Source organism: Haliaeetus leucocephalus, unplaced genomic scaffold (genome assembly GCF_000737465.1).
Source record: "Haliaeetus leucocephalus isolate CR32 unplaced genomic scaffold, Haliaeetus_leucocephalus-4.0 Scaffold2, whole genome shotgun sequence".
In the NCBI taxonomy this organism is placed as follows: Eukaryota; Metazoa; Chordata; class Aves; order Accipitriformes; family Accipitridae; genus Haliaeetus; species Haliaeetus leucocephalus.
Genome location: NW_010972438.1, coordinates 2769712 through 2787977, shown reverse-complemented (window position 1 = coordinate 2787977; position 18266 = coordinate 2769712). Strand labels below are relative to the sequence as shown.

The window sequence follows — 18266 nt, the reverse complement described above, 5'->3', positions numbered from 1 at the left end:
AAAAAAAATTTTATTCACCCCCCCCCCCCCCCCCCACAAAAATAATCCACACACAGAAGAGGATCTGACCTGACTACACAAAGATAATAAGTGAGTCAATCTTCTAAGGTCTCTAAAAGCTAATTTAGAAAAAACCTTTGCTCTTCTAAAATACAACACAGAAAAGGTAGATCAGTACAAATGCAATCATTAAGTCTTTCTAAAATTTGAGAGTACTGCAGATCAATGGTTTTAATTTCCTCACAAAAATATGTAAGACATATTGATCTTTCTCTTAAAGATTATAACAGACTAATCTATCTTCTACGATTTCTAAAAGGTAGGACGAAACAATTCATCACTTTGCCCACAAAATAAGCAGTCAAATCAGCTTAGTAGAACACTACCATTAATTTTCAGGAGGTGCATTACTTCTACCTCTTTTTAAGGGTAACGCATATGAAATTACCCCAAAAATGATCCACTATATTTTGGAACAAAATGCTGCACCTAGGATCTTTGCTCGGACAAGTCCATGTGTAAGCGTATATCCTTTAAAAACCTGGAGTAAATCACAGCTTGTGCTGCTGAGTCTCCCGGAGCTCTGACTCCTGCACTCCACTCGTGTGATACTACACAGGCATACATCAGTCTTTGCTCTGCCCTTTTCTCTATTCAGATGCTCTGGGCTTGTTGCTGCATTTCAACTTCCTCCAGCTCCTTTCTTGCAGGTTCTGCCCCACGCTTTAAACACACTGTCTACTGATCTTGGAGACTGAGGGAAGAAAATTGCTCTACTATACAGATAGTATTTATCATACACCACTTCACTTCCCTTCTTAAAGCTCACTTGGCCTTTCTCTCCTACCAGGGCCCTTTAACATGTATTATTGCTCACTCTTTTAAATCACCCTTACTCACAGATTATAATCTCGTGCTCATATATCCCTCTCAGAATCCAATTTAGACAGCTACTTAATTCCATCCCTCCATTTCCAAACCTATCTAATTACTACAATTAGCACTCTCAAGCAGAATTCACAGAAGTGAGTGATCTACTTTCCTTTAAAAATAAGCACAGAAGCTGTCTTTAGTAACAGGAAAAGCTATTAAAAGTACAATGCAATTCACTGATACCAAAGACAAAAGAAAATGGATCAGGTCTTATAATCATTTATATTACTGTAAATTACATTCTGAACAATGAAATGTGTTAAGTCTATCCTTCTCAAGTAAACCAAAATATATGCTATGCTGCCAGAGCACCCCTTCTCATTAAAGAAGCCTGGCTGAAAAAGAGTGGATTTGACCAAAATAAGTGTTGCTAAAAATTGCAAAGAACCATAATGCACTCTACCATTCTCACACTAATGTAGAACAGTTAAACACATTTACAGAATAAAATGTCACGTTGATGAAGAAAACACCTTTTTTGGTGTAGGCGAAAAATCAACTTTACCTGATATTTTATGACGGTAACTTAAGTCCTCTTGTCCCTGAGATTTATAGAAAATATACAATGTTCTGAACATGAACAGTTCTTAGTAGCACCTGAATATCAGAATATTTTCAGAGTATCTGACTCAGGAAACACAAATTAAGTTTAATCTGGTTAGAGCCTCACGGAAAACCTGTCCATTTCTGTCTCAGAATTTGGAAGATATGTTTTCTGTCTCCTTTTCTCTGTATATTCCCCTTTACATTTTTAGTGCATGAACTTTGGGAAAAGGAACAGTATTAGAACGATACTGTGGTTCTCTTTTCCCCAGAAAGAGGGAGTACTTTTTAGGCAAACAGGCAAAATTTCCCCTGCTCTATATCCAACAGACAAACACAACAGTGACTGGGGTTATGTTATGCTAAAGTTTGAGACAGTACTTTGGTATCCCCAGCAAGCTTACAACCAGCACAAGGTGAAAGTCAATCAGGATGTACATAGCTATTCTTTGTGATATGAATGTATTAACAAAATATTAATTTTTCTCTCCATTCAAGAATTGAACGGTAAATATTCCAGCTACCACTATCAAACACATAAATACGTTTACAGTTAAAACTTGTATTTATACCGATGGCTCTTTTCAGTGTTTTCTCTTTGGAAAGAGAATAGCAGTCTGAACTGCTGTTGGAGATGTTATTGCAAATACTGTTGCTAAAGGATTCAACATGACGTTGACTGATACTTAGCTGCATTATCAGTTATAATATATAATATTACTTATAGTATTATTAAGACAGTATATATCATTATGAAGATATATACTATGTAAAAATAAAACTTTACTGTCCTATGTTTAGAGCTTTCCATGGCCATGGAAAGAAGGCAAGGAAATACAAGTTTTTGAACATCTTAAAAAGGTATCGCCTAAGAAGTCAATACATGCCTTTTGCAAAAATCCTTCCACTCCACTAGTTAGATTTATACTCAATAGCTCAATACTAGGAAGACTTATCTTTTGTTACAAAACCCACAAGTTTTCATGGCACAATGCAACTTGACTGCCGTATATTATACTGTCAATATAGGGTTATGATGTTCGTAAGATGGTTATGAGCAACACTGGACTTCTAGCACCATCTCTTGGCTAAAAAAGTGCTGTGAGGTGTTGAAATATATTTCTAACAAAAGCAAATATTAGTATATGTTTCTTGCTTGCTGCTGAACATGAAGTCTAGTATTGAGAGAGAGCATTTTCTTTCTTGAGAAAACTTTTAAAGCGGAAGGAAGAAATAAAAGAACACCCAAATTCACTCTCCAGATGTATCATTTGGAAATTTCATATTTTTTTGTTAGAGATTGTAACAGTCACTCCTGGGTTTTTTTGTAAGAACAATTTAATGACAAGTAAAGAAAAAATACTCACTTTGTTCATAATATCTAATTCACACCGGAGTCGCTGAACAGCACTACCTATTTTAAGCAATTGTATACGTAATGCATCATCAATTGGCAGGCAAGCAGCAACTCTGTAAGAAAAATCTAGAAATGAGAAAGTACCAGGCCTGTTAGAATTACAGAGAGAAATAAAGCCTACTCCTTCTACTCAGTTACAGATAGAATGCTAAAACTTAGGTTTACAATAGACTTTTAGAGGTCATCTTGGTACATCCTTCTGCCCAAGGGCTGGATCACGTACACATAAAACCTCTTCCAAGATACTTGTCTAATCTACACTTAAAGATCACCAATGATGGAGACTGAAGAATGCTGGTAAGGTAATGTATTCTTAAACCAGAACAAACCCCTGGAGAACATTGATACAGACTTCTACTTCAACAGAGAATTACTGAGTTTTCCAGCCACCGGTGGTTGGCTTTATACTTGCACTTGCTCCTTTTTTGCAAAAAGAAAAGACATGCTTTTATAAGAGAAGGAAAAATTAAAGAAAAAACCCTCAAACATACACCTCCTTCATAAATTACAACCAAGTTATGCTACTCATTTAGTACTAAGAAAGTATTCTTTACTGTTATACCGTGAGAAGGAAGAAGACATACTCTGTACACACTCCCTTCTGGAGGTTTTTTTTTCCCACATTTGAATACACACCAAAATTAGATCCAACAATATTCAGTCAAGACGACAGACTTCGTTTTTTAAAAAATAAATAAATAAAAATTAATATGATAGTAAATTCTCAGGCAGCAACTTCAATCAGGTATTAGAAGGCAAAACCACAAAAGGTAGAATAACTTTATGACAGTCATTCTTTAATTTAGCTAACAAAAACCTTGCTAAGCTGGAAATCATCCCATTCCTCAGAGCCTGTAAAAGAATTCAAAAGCTGAAAATTAAAGTCAGCAAAATATCAGCATGCTGTGAATCATGAGAAAAGAAGTGCCAAAAAAATACTGGATTTTTTGTTTGTTTGTTTTCAGATTATTTCATATGCTTTCCATATACAGTCCTCTAAGCAGCACAGCAAAGCAGACGGGAAGTACTTTCAACCACTACTTTAGGCAAATCAGAAATGAAAGTTCCATGTACATCTAAACTATTGAGCCCAGACCTGCATTTGGGGCTTAATTGACTTTAATTGCAGGCTGCAATTTGATTTTCCCCCTTGTTAGGCATTTGAGATTCTACACAGGAAAGAATGTTTGCCCCCTTAGAAAGGCTTCAGCTGAAATTTCCATCTTACTAGATACTAGAGAGCTGCACAGAGAAGACACTTGTTCACTGGGACATAACCCCAATGCCTGCTAAGGTATGAAATCTGATTCCCAACTTTCTTGTGATTAGGTTACTGGTGCTGTTTTCCTTCATGTCGGATAAGAGGTAATACAAAGTAAGAACAAAGAGATTATACATACTAATACTTAGACTTACATAATAATTTTAAAACTCTCGTATGCTTTTGTCTCTTGTTTTCTTAGGAAAAATTTAGATTGTATTCCTCCTGCCATGGAACGCAATGGAGTTCTATTTCTTTTAATGAACGTGTTTCTGCATAGTTGGAGGATGTTCATGTCTCTAAAAGCTCTATCATCCTTTTGTCAAAATTTATTGGAAACTGGAAGTGAGGGATGGACTGCCAATAAAAGGCAATTATCTAAGTTTTGTTTTCTTAGGAAACTAAAAAAAATAATTAAAAATTGAGTTCATAAGCTAAACAATATCATACCTATTGGGTTTGTTGGAAGAGATTCATCTTTAAGATTTTCATCCCATTCATGTAGCTGCCTCTTGACTCTTTCCATCAAGGTTTCCTTTTGTTAGAAGAAAAGCCTAATTTAAATACATAGGTATTTCTGTTTTCTTAGGAAAAAAAAAAAAAAAAAAGGAAGCAAAATGTAGAGTAAGCTATTTTCCCTAAGTGGACATTAGCTTTTAAGAGTTACAATAATTACAGACTCATTTTGTATCTACATATTTTAAACTAAGTGCAAAATAGGATGGGAAACAGACCAAAATGAACCAGTGGCCCATGGTGGTTATAACTCTCATTTGAGATAAGCAGACAACTTAAAATTCTAGAACTGTACAAATGAGATGAGGGCTAGCCTCCTCCCTACTTTTGCCTCTCTTACACCAATTACTTTATGTACTAATATACATATGTATATAAAGAAATACATAATTTTTAAAGTGTAAACCAACTCCAACAGGAAAGACGGACCTAAGACAATCCAGCACCCTGGTGGTTAGGACACTCACTTGGAGCATGTGGGACAAAGGATTGAGTTTTTGCTGAGACAACACAGCAGGAATGTGAACCTCTTATCCACCCCAGACACATGCTCTAGCACAAGGGAACAACTGTACAGAGGGGGAAGCCCTTCCTGCTCTTTTAACAGTAAACTGAAAACTATACACTTCTTTAAAACGCAACTTATGAGCCAACAAAATTAAAGCTTTTACATTATCCAATAATTAGATATGAAAACATACAAAACTAATTGCAGATTATTTGGTAATATATAGGGTGAACTTACAGCATCATATAGAGAGTAGAGCCAGGGAGGCCAAGATGTCAAACTTGCACAGTGGAACTTCCTCTAAAACAAAACCCACAAATATTTATTCTTTAACATTAGCAGATTTTAGGGACAGTTCTTGTTCAAACAAATAAAACAGAGGAGAGATACCTGGTTATTTAAAGATACAACAAATTATCACTATCAGGACCAGTACTTCAAAGTGAGTTGCATTCTCAAATGCATTGAGAGCTACGACTTCTGTACAAGACAGACAATATATGGATTTTCTCAGAAAACCTGTCTCAGCATTAGAAGTATTTCTAATGCTTACTAATAAGAAATTATGCCTTTCAAAAGAGCATCTATCTGAAATTTAGACAGTTCAAAAAATTTAAGTGCTATTAGATAGTGCATCTGTTCCTTAGTCTCTACCAATTGTTGCTACTTCAGCAAACCACTATGTGAGGTGATTAAACTATTCATATCAATTTAGCCAAATGCATAAGTAAATAAAATCAAAGAAGATTAATGGGCCATATCAGGTATTTTAAGCTGACATATATAAATTTAAAGGATATATGATGATATTTTTAGTTATTTTTTTAACAAATTAGTTTCCCATTTTAAAAATATTAACACACAAGTTAGGAGTTCCAGAGGATGCTTTCTCACAGCGGAACAATTACTGATTAAGAAAACTTGGGCAGTCTTGATGTTTAATTGGATATTGCTATCCACTCTCATTCTAGTACCTATTTTCAATGGAAATCACATTTTCAGAAATGCTTACTGAACATCAATGCTTATGCCAGCCTACTGAAAAGCTATTAAAAAGCTTTATTATAACTACCCAAAGACAGTGACAAAATATTGTACAATATCCGTTTAACAAAATCCTATGAAGAAAAATTCAGACCCAAATGGAGCACTGAGTAAGAAACAAATGTGGAAGAGGAAAACAAAAACAACAGGAAAAAAAAACCCTGAAGGTCTCACAACTATTTTTTATTAATGGGTATGCTTTCAAAATAAAAATCTTACTAATAGGAGCGGCCCATGCTACTGTATCATACTTCACTGAACATGACTAACACATTCACTTGAATTGTGTACGAAAGTATCTATACAACAATACAGAGAAGATTTGGATGAAAAAAAATACAAGTGGCCACTAATATCACCTCTAAAAAAATCTTCAGCTTGTGTGTAGCTTGTGTGTATCCTGCAGACAAGAAACTCTAGATCATAACCACATTCCTTAACTACAAATTTCCAGCAGTGTAAGGTTATTTGCGTAGTTAACCAATTCTCCACAGTGACTTCTGAACACTTCAATTTATAGGTTCAGGTTAATAAAAATGCAAAAAGCAGTATCCTACATAACCACACCGCTTTCCAGAAAAGGATCTCAAATTGTACTATAAATACTTACAAATTAAATTTTAATTTTCCCTTTGAGGGCAACTATGCTTATTTTACAAATGAGAAAAATCAGGCAACAGAGACTAAAATCCACAGAAAATAAATGGTACTTTGAAGAAAGGACTCAGAAACACCAAAACTCAAGTTACTGTTTCAATTAGCAAGTATATTTTCTGTAACAGCTGACACAGGGTCAGCTCTTGTATGGAGCAGAAACCATTCTTAATGTGCAACTTCCTTTTTCTGATGTTTCTCATTATGTTAGCAAACATACAGAGGTACAAACCTGTCATACTGGAAACAGTCACAGTTCTACTGACATCAACAGAGCGACTGAGGTTGACAGGACAATGGTCCTACTCTGGATCTGCATCTCAGTCCACAAAACATGTTCTTCTTACAGCAGGTGCACTGAATTTCAGCTATCATCTGACAGAATCAGTCTTGGAAAGGGATTTCCACCCCCCCACCCCGAAGCATAGTGTTTCTGGGTTTGTTAACTCATAGATGAACTTGTTCAAAAACTCAGAATCAATAGTTCTTTGTTATTAATGTTTTTTTCCTTTGGTTTGGTTTTGGGGTTTTTTTTGGGGGGGGGGGGGGGGAGTACAGAGTACAACACCATTGAAGAAAAAAAGAAATCCAAACTTCAACTGCATCTGACAATAAGGAGAGTTACTAGGATTCTGTATTAATTTCTGGAGATAGTTCTGAAGATCCCTACTGATACAGAAAACTTCAAGGTATCTTTCCTTTTATATGCCACTGACCAAAACGGTGGGTTAAATAATAAATAAATAACCCACAATTTTAGTTTTTTCAAAAGTGCCAGGTTGTCCCGTTTTACCACATCCTCTCCTACTGACCTCAGTGGTAACTCTTGTCCCATTAACCTTACTGTGCATATTTGTCCACTGTTCATGATAGTTGGTCTTTGAAAAGCCTGCACTGTGCCTGAGAATGAGCTAGGTTTACACTTGAAAGGCTTTTGCTGGTATAACTATGCTAGTACAATATGCTAGCATAGTGCTTATTATGGGAAACAATTTATTCCAGCGAAATTATCCTTTCAACAGTACATTTTATTTCAGACTCCTAAAGGAAAACGCTGTATACTGACTGGTAAAAGTGCACATTCACTTGTTTAAAGGCATCTTTTAGCACCTTTTAAACAGCACAGCTGTCTCTAGCACAAATCACACCTTATTGTTCCCCTGAGCAACGCGAAAGTTTGTAGCTTATGCCTGGCATTAGCCATTTAGGACTCTTGAAAATTCTGCCCTATGATCTCAGTGTGAATTCCCTCCTGATTCCAAGCACTGTCACAGCTGCAGTGATGCAAAAATAGTGTAAACAAGCGGAGACAGAATTTGCACCAGTGAAGCAAAAATAGGAAGGCAGAACCTAGTTCCCTAATGACAATACCAACATCTTGATAATGATTCTACTTTTTTTTTATTTCCTTTTTTTTTTAATCAGAGTCAAGTAAATAAAATTCTGGAAGCTCTCTAAAGGAGTGTAAAGTCTGCATACTTACTAAAAAGCTCTAGGAAATAAAATTGGTAAGACCATGGAACTGTTAATTCACCCACTTGGTGTGTAAAAGCACCATCTTCCACTAATAACTACTATATCAACATATGTAGAGTGGATGAAAAAAAATTAAGAGCTTCCTATGACCCTTTCCTATCTTGTCACTTTTAGCAGCATAATAAAGTTTAAGAAAATTTCTAAATTCAGTTTGTTTTTTTAAAAAAAAAAAAAGAAAAAATAAGGATTACATATTAACTATCCCAGACGATAAATGTGTTGAACAAATACTAATAAATAAAAAAACAGACTTAGAAATACACACGCAATTGGCCAGAATAAGTGGACTGTATAGAAATATTGTGATCTGACAAAGATGATGACTAAGCACAAAAGTCAGCAAGAACTTTAGATATGTGTTATACAAAAATTTACAAGATGAAAGTGCAACACAAAGCATGCTCAAAACTATAAAGTACAGCCTAGTTGCTAGCCAGCCATCATCTGGGTGGGAATATTTGACCGAGTTAAAAAAACTTGAGTCTACCATTCTAACGCAGACCCACATTTTCTGTAAACAAGTAACTGCAGGTATAGAAGTTAATCCTTTAACTGATGCAGGTTTTAAAGCAAAATTTGCAAATGGAATCGTGATTCCAAACAACTATGAGATCACAAGGCTTGTTTCATCACTGAAATATGAGTCATCTCTAAACCACCTCTGGTCTTTAAAAACCTCTTCTACCCAAATCAGTCACAGAAAAAGTTACAGAAGCCTCCTTACTTTCAAAAACAAACCATTATGACAAGTACAATGCAAGAGCACTGGCATTGCCAACACTGATTGCCAATATTTTTGTTGTCAAAACAATGTCAGTAAAAGTTCAGATGCTTCTTTGACCTGCCTACAAATTAAATCCTACAAATTTACTGTCTTTTCCACCAACTCTTCATCATCTACAAGCTTTACCAAACAGCACTCTCCGAGGTGTTTGATTATGTAAAAAAAAAATTGTATTATTACATGAGTATGTAATAATATTAATCTAATAACACTGTAATTAAAAGCAAAGAGGACTCATAATACGAAACATGTATTTTCCCACTGTTGATGGCTGATAAACAATCACACAATACACAACAAAAGCAGGAGGTTGGCATCTAGCATCCCAGGTGTGCAACCTCCTCTAAAGATGGTATTTTATACCAATTTTCAAAATACCACCAAAAAAAGAAAAAAGAAAAAAAAAGAAAAAACCCACCAAACCAAAAAAACAAAAACCAGACCACAACTAGCTTCTAACCTTTTGATATTTCTGCCACCATTGATGTATAGTTTGGTCCTGCCACGCTGTAGGTTTTGAAGAAGGAAATACATGGCATCGGCTGAGAGACTGGAGCTGTACTGCTGCCATTGTTGAGGGCAGCACTCGCTCAGGAAGGATTTGTACTTTAGCCTGCTGGATTCTGATAAGGAAAAAAAAAAAAGGATGAGATATAAACACATATACAAGAATTTTAAAAAAATTATTTTACTGCTTATAAAAACATAGGCTTGTGTAATAAATCAATCACTACACAGTATTATAGAATTTAAGCAGCAATCTATTTCATCACATTTTTAAAGTGGTACTAATGTAAATCAAATTACCTTAGGGAACATACAGTGTATCTGTAGCAAACCAAATGTATTCCACTCTAGAACACAGATTATCTCATGCCCTTGGCTAAATTATTAAAGCTACTGTGCTGACTGGACTTTGGTATACCTAAATTGAAGACAGAAGCAATCTCTGTTTTTCCTTTTCCTTTAAGAAACAGAATTAGCTCTCTTCCAAATATTTTTTGCACTGGCATACAGAACTGTACAAAGATCACTGCTTTAACTTTTTCAGCAAAAGTTTCTTTGCTGGTTTTTTTTTTTCCTCCCCTCTCACAGTTAGCTACCTTCTCCATGGGATACAATGGGCTGTCTTTGTATTTTAGAGCACTAGATATCTGCTGGGATTGTGGTGAACAGAATTAAAGACAGATTGGCAGTAGCAACACAGCAGAATATTCTACCATCTCAGCATTGCATTTTTAGATTTTTGTCTCCTCAAGTTACTTTTGCTATAAACTAATAGTCAGCTAGTACATATCAAACCCTCAGAAAGGAAGTTTAGCTGAAATGCAGTTTGGCATCTTCAAACCACAAAAGCTTATGTGCTTAGCTAGAGTTCAAAATCAGCAGAAACAGGTTATAGACTCTGACAATCTTTTAACATCCTAGCATCAGCCAGGTCACCTATTCTGCAAAGAGTTCAGCAACAGTTAGGGGGCTACTATACTGTCTAGCAGGAAAGACTTTATATTTTAACAGTATTATGCAACAGAAATCCTGAAATATTGAGATGCACATCATTACAAATTTCCAATTTTACTTACAGGGACAACACTGAACTCTGTTAACTTAGTATAAGTTATAAAATCATGTTTTGCCATAAGCACTTAGGAATCAGAAACATCAAGAACTATGGAAATTTTCTTCTTGCTAAGAAGCTCAATATTTTTCCGTCTTTACCAAAAAGGATTTTAGACTGGTAATGTTTGTTTCTTTTGTTAGTTGCCTTGAATACATGAAAAATAGGAACATGACTTTAATGAAAATGTTTTATTTGTACAGATGAAACATTACATTCTTCTTCTGTCCAATTCCCTTCTTATGACCCTCTGATGTACAGACAAAAGTGGCAGCAAACTGTCACGCTACCAGGCTCATTCATAGAAAGAGTTAGCACATTGGCACAGGAGTCTGGAGAGCATCTTACAACCTGCAGAGAAGATCATTTCCTCAGGATGAACTGAAGAACTCAGGCTCATGTCTCCAAAATGTACTGACAATACTAGGAGGTTCAAGTTCACTGATCGCTCCCCAAACCCACAAAATGTGCAATATTTACAAGTAGAGTAACTCTATATAGTTTAAGTCATTCCAACAAATCTAGAGCTTGTCACGATAAGTCAATCTCACCTCCTTTATTTCATACATTTAAAGATCCGTATTTATGAATGAAACTTGTGAATGTGCTGTGTAAAAGTGCTAGTCACTAGAGACAAAATCATCATAATAAATGCTTTAACAACACAACAAAATCACTGTACATCTTAACTGCTTCTGGATACCGAATTCTCTGCAACAATGCTGTTACTGTAGTTGTCCAAGTACTGCCATCTTGTGTTCAAGCAATGGTTTTTCGAAGCTGTAAAATTTGGAGTATGTTATTTGTAACCAAATGTTAGATAATGAGAAATAGCAAGTAGCACACTTATTCTTAATTTCTTCAGCGGCAGGCCAAAAAAGCACACAAAAATGCTGAGCTCAGACTGTTCCCAGGCATCTTCCTAAAGCAATGCCACTATACTGAACAATAGCAGAATACAGATGATTAGCTCTAGATTTACAGATTTGGAGTAAGATGTTATAGGCTTTGCAGGAAAGATTACAAAAACCTCTAGCCATTGTGCTAAGATTTATCACATGCTCACAGGATCAATGTCTGGAGCCTGTATCTCTGGACAGTGATGTTGATAGAGGCACATGATGCAATGCATGGTGCAGAGCATGGTGTCAAGAAGAACTTGAAAGTGACAGGAGACTCAGCATACTCTTAACTAAATATTAAGGGTCTTAGTCACTTTCATAAATGGACAAAGTTATTAATTGCATAATATGATAAAACTGGCTAGATGAGGAGCCTCTGAATATCACAGGTATTACATCGGAATATAAACAAGAACAGGACTATAAAAGAATGTAAAAGAGAATACTCCTATCAAAGCTGATTTGAGCATGTTTGACAAGCACATGGAAAGAACTGCCAACCAGTAACGGAAGTAGCACATTTCTATCAGTGAAGTATCAGTGAATGGTCAGAAAGGAAGAGGTAAGACTTGCTGAAGGTAAGGAGGTTTAGACAATGTGACAATGGTTAAAATAAACAAGATTTAGTATTTGAGAAACCAAAAATGAAGGGCTGCTTCCAGTTAGCAAAAATCAAGAACCTATTTTCATATTCAAATATTTATGCACAGTGTGCTTTTATGTTTTACAAAGGAAAAAATTAACTAGAGAAGCAACTTGTTTCTCATGATTATTACCAGACTCTAGTCCCCCCCTTTCATGGGGAGCTTCTCATGAAAACCACCACCCCTCTGAGCACAGTCACTATCCTCTCCATATCCGAATCATGCAGCTGAATCCTTCTGCATGCTGTTGAGGCTCAGTAGTTAAAGATCACTCAAAGAACAAAAATATACAAGCATATTGTTATTAGCTGTAGTGTCAGACCCTTGCCTGCAGCCTTTCAGAGCTGCAATTGCACACAGTTATTAAGTGGAACACGTCCAACACAGACCATCTCTAGAAAGGTGTCCTTTCAGAAAATGAAAGTTACAATTTTTCAAAGGAATGGAATCCGGTCACTATCAGGGAGGCTTTCCACAAGACAACAGAAGGCAGACACTTGATATTGTAAACTCTCATTTCACATCTGGTTTGAAACAGTTGTGAGAGATTTTTAAATAAAGCCTTAGAACTTAGGTGTTGATTTGCTTGCATTATTTTTGCTGACTTAATTTTCAGAAACAAAGTCATTCTGACAAATGTTTTCTCACACACATCAAATCAAACTACAGGTAGATATTCTTTAGAGAATTTTATAGCAAAGTTATTAACAACTAAAACATGAGTCTTAGAACAGGAAATGTCAGAAGTCCTTAATAACAAGAGAATCTACTGATTAAGCATTCAATTAATATCTATATTAATTAGTCAATTGCGTGACTGAAAGGGCAGATGCACCTGCAGTAAAACGTAAATGTTTTGGTGAAACATGATTTGCAGTATGTAGAACTAAATACATATTTTTCTTACCCGTCTGACTGGGTTCTTATTTCAAGCACCTTGAACCTCTGTCTTCCTATTGCTTTCACTTTGACCGTTTCAATTCCATATTCCTGCTCTTCTCTGTAGGCATATATTTCTGCCGTTGTTCCAAAATGTGCTTCCCTTTCACGAACGTTACTAAAAGTAACAGAATTAAAAAGGTTACCTACCCTCCAGACTGCACTGTTCATTCAGATTTCACAAGTTAGTCTACCTGCACTGACTGTACATGATTAGTCTTATCAAAAAAGTAAACTTGGCAAAATACCTTCATAGAATCATTTAGGTTGGAAAAGACCTTCAAGATCATCGAGTCCAACCATCAACCATGCCCACTAAACCATGTCCTGAAGTACCCCATCTACTTGCTTTTTTAATACCTCCAGGGATGGTGACTCAACCACTTCCCTGGGCAGCCTATTAAACTAATTGCAATCATTATTTTTCCACTTTAAAAGCAACTTCTAATGTTTTGGTTGGTTGGGGGTTTTTGCCAGTTGACTTGGTTTTATTTTAGGGTCTTAGAGGTGAAATTCTGGGAACACAGGGATCGCCAATGTATCCACATCTGAAACACGGATACTGAAAGTATCAAAATTCTTCAGATTGACTTTATAAAAATAGCTGTTCCCACCTCCTACATATTTAAACCATAGTAAATTGGGGGGGGGGAGAAGAGGGAGGAATATTCCCAACTTCTTTTGGCACAGATTAGCCTTTATCTTTTCCGCTTTTCTATCACCTCCTGCCTCTCACTCTACTGAGAAACATTGGTCTGTGCTTGTTAATTTACACACGAGACAAGCAAATACACCTTTACAAGAATACAGTTCTCAAAACAAGAATCTGATTTTTACATTTCAGATCAAGGCTTATTCTTTAAGCAAGATGGAGCAGTACATTCAAACAGTTACTGAAATCAAGAGGATGCTCAAACAAGGAAAGCAGATCAACACCTACTGTTTCTCTATACAAACATGTGATACTGTCAAGCAGCTACCCGGTGTGACAGGAAAACCTTTTCATTACGTATTGGAAGACAATTTTTGTCAATTTCCAGCCACAACTTATGTTATTCACCACAGAACTGATGCAACCATCTGCTTTTGATTTAGTATCCAAAGAAATTGTGCTAAAAATACATGCTGCATACCATCAGTAAACCCACTTGTGTATTTTACCTGTATGCAAGAACAGCAAATGTTCTGTCTTTCTGAATTAAATTCCGCACCATGCTAACCTCTTGAGGGCGAAAAAGCTGAAGAGGTAACGTCTGTCCAGGTATCAACATCACCATCACGTGGGGCAACACTGGAATCACCTGACAGCTGTCATCATCATGCACTGTTCTTCCATGAAACTCTTCCATATCAGAACCTAAATACTGAAAAAAATAAGTAAGGAAATGACAGTAGTATAAGAGGTTTCGTTGATTTACAAGGATAAAGTAAAACTAGGTCTTTGGCTTAAGGACATTACAATAGAATTACACAGAAACAATCAAAACCTCTTCAAGACTTATTTAATGGACAATATATAAAGAACATACCACATGGGATGTTGGCAAACTGGTATCAAAATTAATGATGTTTGGCTTTTCAGCTTCTTTACTATCTTGATCTTCAACTTCCATTTCATTGTCCTCCTCTTCCTCGCTCTCTGCTAATAAACACATACAGAATATTGTGTAGAAATCAATCAGCAAAGACTAAGATACTGAGAAAAAACAGAGAATCACAGAAATGCATTCAACATTCCCAGGCTACAGCCTTTCACAGGGAAGCAACTTTTGTATTTGTAAACATGTGGAAAATAATTTTCTTGCTGTTACAGCAAAATCACCGTTCTATAGAAAGGGTCAAAAGCTGGTAATTTATTTTTGAAAGGCTAAAGAACAACTATGTCTGTCAGTTCAGATTTTCACTACAGCCTTGCTTCCTTGTCTCAATTCTACATGTCTTCTGTCTGTACACCAGGATGCCAGATAACTTAAATTTCTTGTAGAATGCTGAATACAGCGTCTGAAGTAGTACAAACCTGAACAATATAACTGCACACATAAAGCGAGTTTAAAGTAACTGAAGTTCTATATTTGTGTAGACTCTAGCGGTATTTTAGATAATTTCACTGCTGTCAGTCTCTCCTATGTGTATACCAAACACACACGCAAACCCCAGCACATGCACAAACCCAGCAAAGGCAACTACTAAGGAAGCAAATAATACGATGCTGCAATGGAGTTCAGGTACAAAATAGTATTTAAAAAATCACTACTTTCTTCCCATTTCTCAGTTCCAGGTGTCAATCCCAAAATTAATTTCAGGCAAGAGGACAACTAAATTATCAGTATGTTTTATTTTGGAAACATAAACAGTGCATTTATCTGTATAAAAATCTCTATAGATATTTTTATAATAAATTAAAAAAACATAGTGAAGATAATAAAAAATATACCTATCTCTAAAATGCTGGTTCTGTGCATTACCATACAATGTATGCCTGCAAATACTCACCCAAAACAAAAGCAATGTAATTTTCACACATTTCTAACTATATTACTTGATCCTATTTCTTTTAACACAAACAGTATTTATACACCATGCTATATCTAAAATACATGTTATCATAAACTTTGCAAACGAATCTGCAGGATTCTTATACCAATAGCTGCTGAGTAATGGATAAGCCTAATGGTGCTGAAAAACATCATTTAGAGCTCAAAAGCTATTATATTACAAGATAGGCAGAAAAAATATCTTTACAATAGCCTATCTAGTTGCCTGCCTTTGCAATTAGTATCTTCTTAAGAAATAATCCAGAGCTGAAAATTCAAGAGGTGGAGTGATTATCTTATCTGAAAGGTACTGTAGGCAAATCTTACAAAAGAAAGATGCTGCAGAAGGAAGGAGTCTTCCTTCAGAAATGGGAGCACCACCGCCCTCTTTCACTGAGATCTTACTATTTCTGAGAGTGGGTGCACAAAAGAACAATGAAGAAGACATTATAAGCTGGTTTTGAAGAACCTTTTCTTTCCCTCTTCAGCCTTCAGAAACATTTCTTAAATGTATTCTTTACAAAATGTTTAGTCAATGGTCTTCTTTCTGCTTCACCTCATTTTAATTTTTTTTTTTTTTTAAATACTGCATAGTTTACAGAATTATGCCTGTAGGAGGCACAGCATGACATGCTAATGTTATGGATCCATCATATATTGTATTTCTCAACAAGAAATGATCCAGCACGACAAGAAAGGAGGTTACAGACTCTCTTTGGTGTTTTACCTAATTACAGAACTTAAAGCAATAAGACATCATCTTCCTAATTACTGCAAGAAATATTCCATTTCTATTCTATGGCAATTTCTCTTCCATTATATTACATTAGGAACCCTACCTATAAATGACTGCAAAATGTTTAAGATGTAGAAAACGGCCAGCATTTTGCTTAGCTTGATGGAGGGAAAGAGTAGGGAGGTTTTGTTTGGTTCTGGGACAGCAGTGTGGGGTGGGGGAGGGAAGCTGACTTCATCAGAAATTATATTCTGGTTTGCAGGTACTCTCATCAAGTTGCATTAATCATTACCAGTTTTAATAGCCTTTTAGAAAGAGGCCGTTTCACTGTTTTTCTGAACACAAAAGGAATTAACAGCAGTTGATTAGAAAGAACTGTGCCCTGCAAACTTTTGCTCGTTCTTGCCAAAAACACACGCTAGCTGCTGTGTGGTGGCAGAAAGGAACGATGACTCATTTTACTGCAGCAGCACCATGTGAATGTTGAAAAAACACCACCGTCTTCACTCTCCTCCTCCAACACACTACAGGAACAGGAGACAGAAGGCAAAAGAAACTGCATCTTTTACACCCTTAACTATACTTTTTGTTGTTGATTTTCTTATTTCAAGATTAGCGAGACCTCCAGTACACAGAAAGGAGGGAAAGGCAAGCGCCGAACGCACCCTGCATGACAAGGCTCACGGTTCCTTCATGCCAGGTTAGGCATTCCCGGATGCTCACGCTGGCCCACTAACACTACCAAATCTACTCTCAACACCTTTGTGCAGAAACGAGGAAATACGAACCTCATTTGAAAAAACAGGAACAGTGTAGGAAATATCAAGGCTATTTTCCTAAAACATTCAGGAAATACTTTGATATTAGTTTAAATACACAGGCATAAAATGCTCATAGAGTTTCCTGCTACAGGAAATTACACTGGTTACGGGCAGGACTTACTGCTACGTTCTCCTCTGCATGCTTATTCTGAAATAATGGTTTTTTTCCAGTTTAGCACGAGCTGCTTCCAAAACCATTATGCTCTCCTGTCGGTTTGGGTGCACTATACGCTAAATCAGAAGAACGCACGTTATTATGCAAGAGGCGTCTCCACGAGGAATCACGCTGGTGTCTGTGGATGGCCAAGCCAGGCTGTCCTACAAACTCCAGCACCAACACTGCAGAAGTCTGGGCAGCGTGTGGAACCCGACCCTGCCCTCGTGTGCTGCGCACAGCACCTCCTGCCTCCCTACTAACGGCATCGGAGAGCCTTTACATCCAAGAGGAGACTCTCTCGAACAACAAATGTTCTCCGCAGACTTTGTCTGGTTTTACAGCGGTCCAAATTTACAGAGAAGTGTCTGCCTCTGCCCGCTTCGGTGGAAACTTCACGTCTCACCCCATCAGCCGCCCAACGCCTGAACACCCACGGACTGAGCCTCTCTCTTCTCGCACCGCGCAACTCCGGACTCGGGTCAATCCGGGCCGTAAACCACCAGCCTTAGTGGCCGCAGTACGGCTGCGGCTCCATGAGCCCAGATCTGCCCCTACAGCGCCGACCACCCCCCCGAAGGGCCGCCCCGCTACCGCCGCCCGGGCTCCCCAGCGCTCCCCTTCCTCCCAACACAGCCCCGCAGCCTCCCTGGCCCCACGCCGCCTTCCCTCACCCTCTCCTCAGGCCCGCGGCAGGGAGGCCCCGCTCCCCACATCGCCTC

General features: G+C 37.0%; 1 protein-coding gene across 1 annotated transcript in view; it reads right to left on the bottom strand.

Moving 5' to 3' along the window:
- The window catches only part of CRBN (cereblon), a 24447-nt gene extending 6852 nt beyond the window's left edge, over window positions 1-17595 (bottom strand). Inside the window, exons 1-8 of the mRNA XM_010570456.1 lie at window positions 17512-17595; window positions 14829-14941; window positions 14461-14663; window positions 13268-13417; window positions 9657-9819; window positions 5416-5478; window positions 4605-4689; window positions 2844-2959 (exon numbers count right to left, since the gene is read on the bottom strand). Of these exons, the coding sequence (XP_010568758.1) occupies window positions 2844-2959; window positions 4605-4689; window positions 5416-5478; window positions 9657-9819; window positions 13268-13417; window positions 14461-14663; window positions 14829-14912 (864 nt within the window). The 5' untranslated portion in view covers window positions 14913-14941; window positions 17512-17595. The remainder of the gene's footprint in view (window positions 1-2843; window positions 2960-4604; window positions 4690-5415; window positions 5479-9656; window positions 9820-13267; window positions 13418-14460; window positions 14664-14828; window positions 14942-17511) is intronic.
- Window positions 17596-18266: the final 671 nt, after the last annotated feature.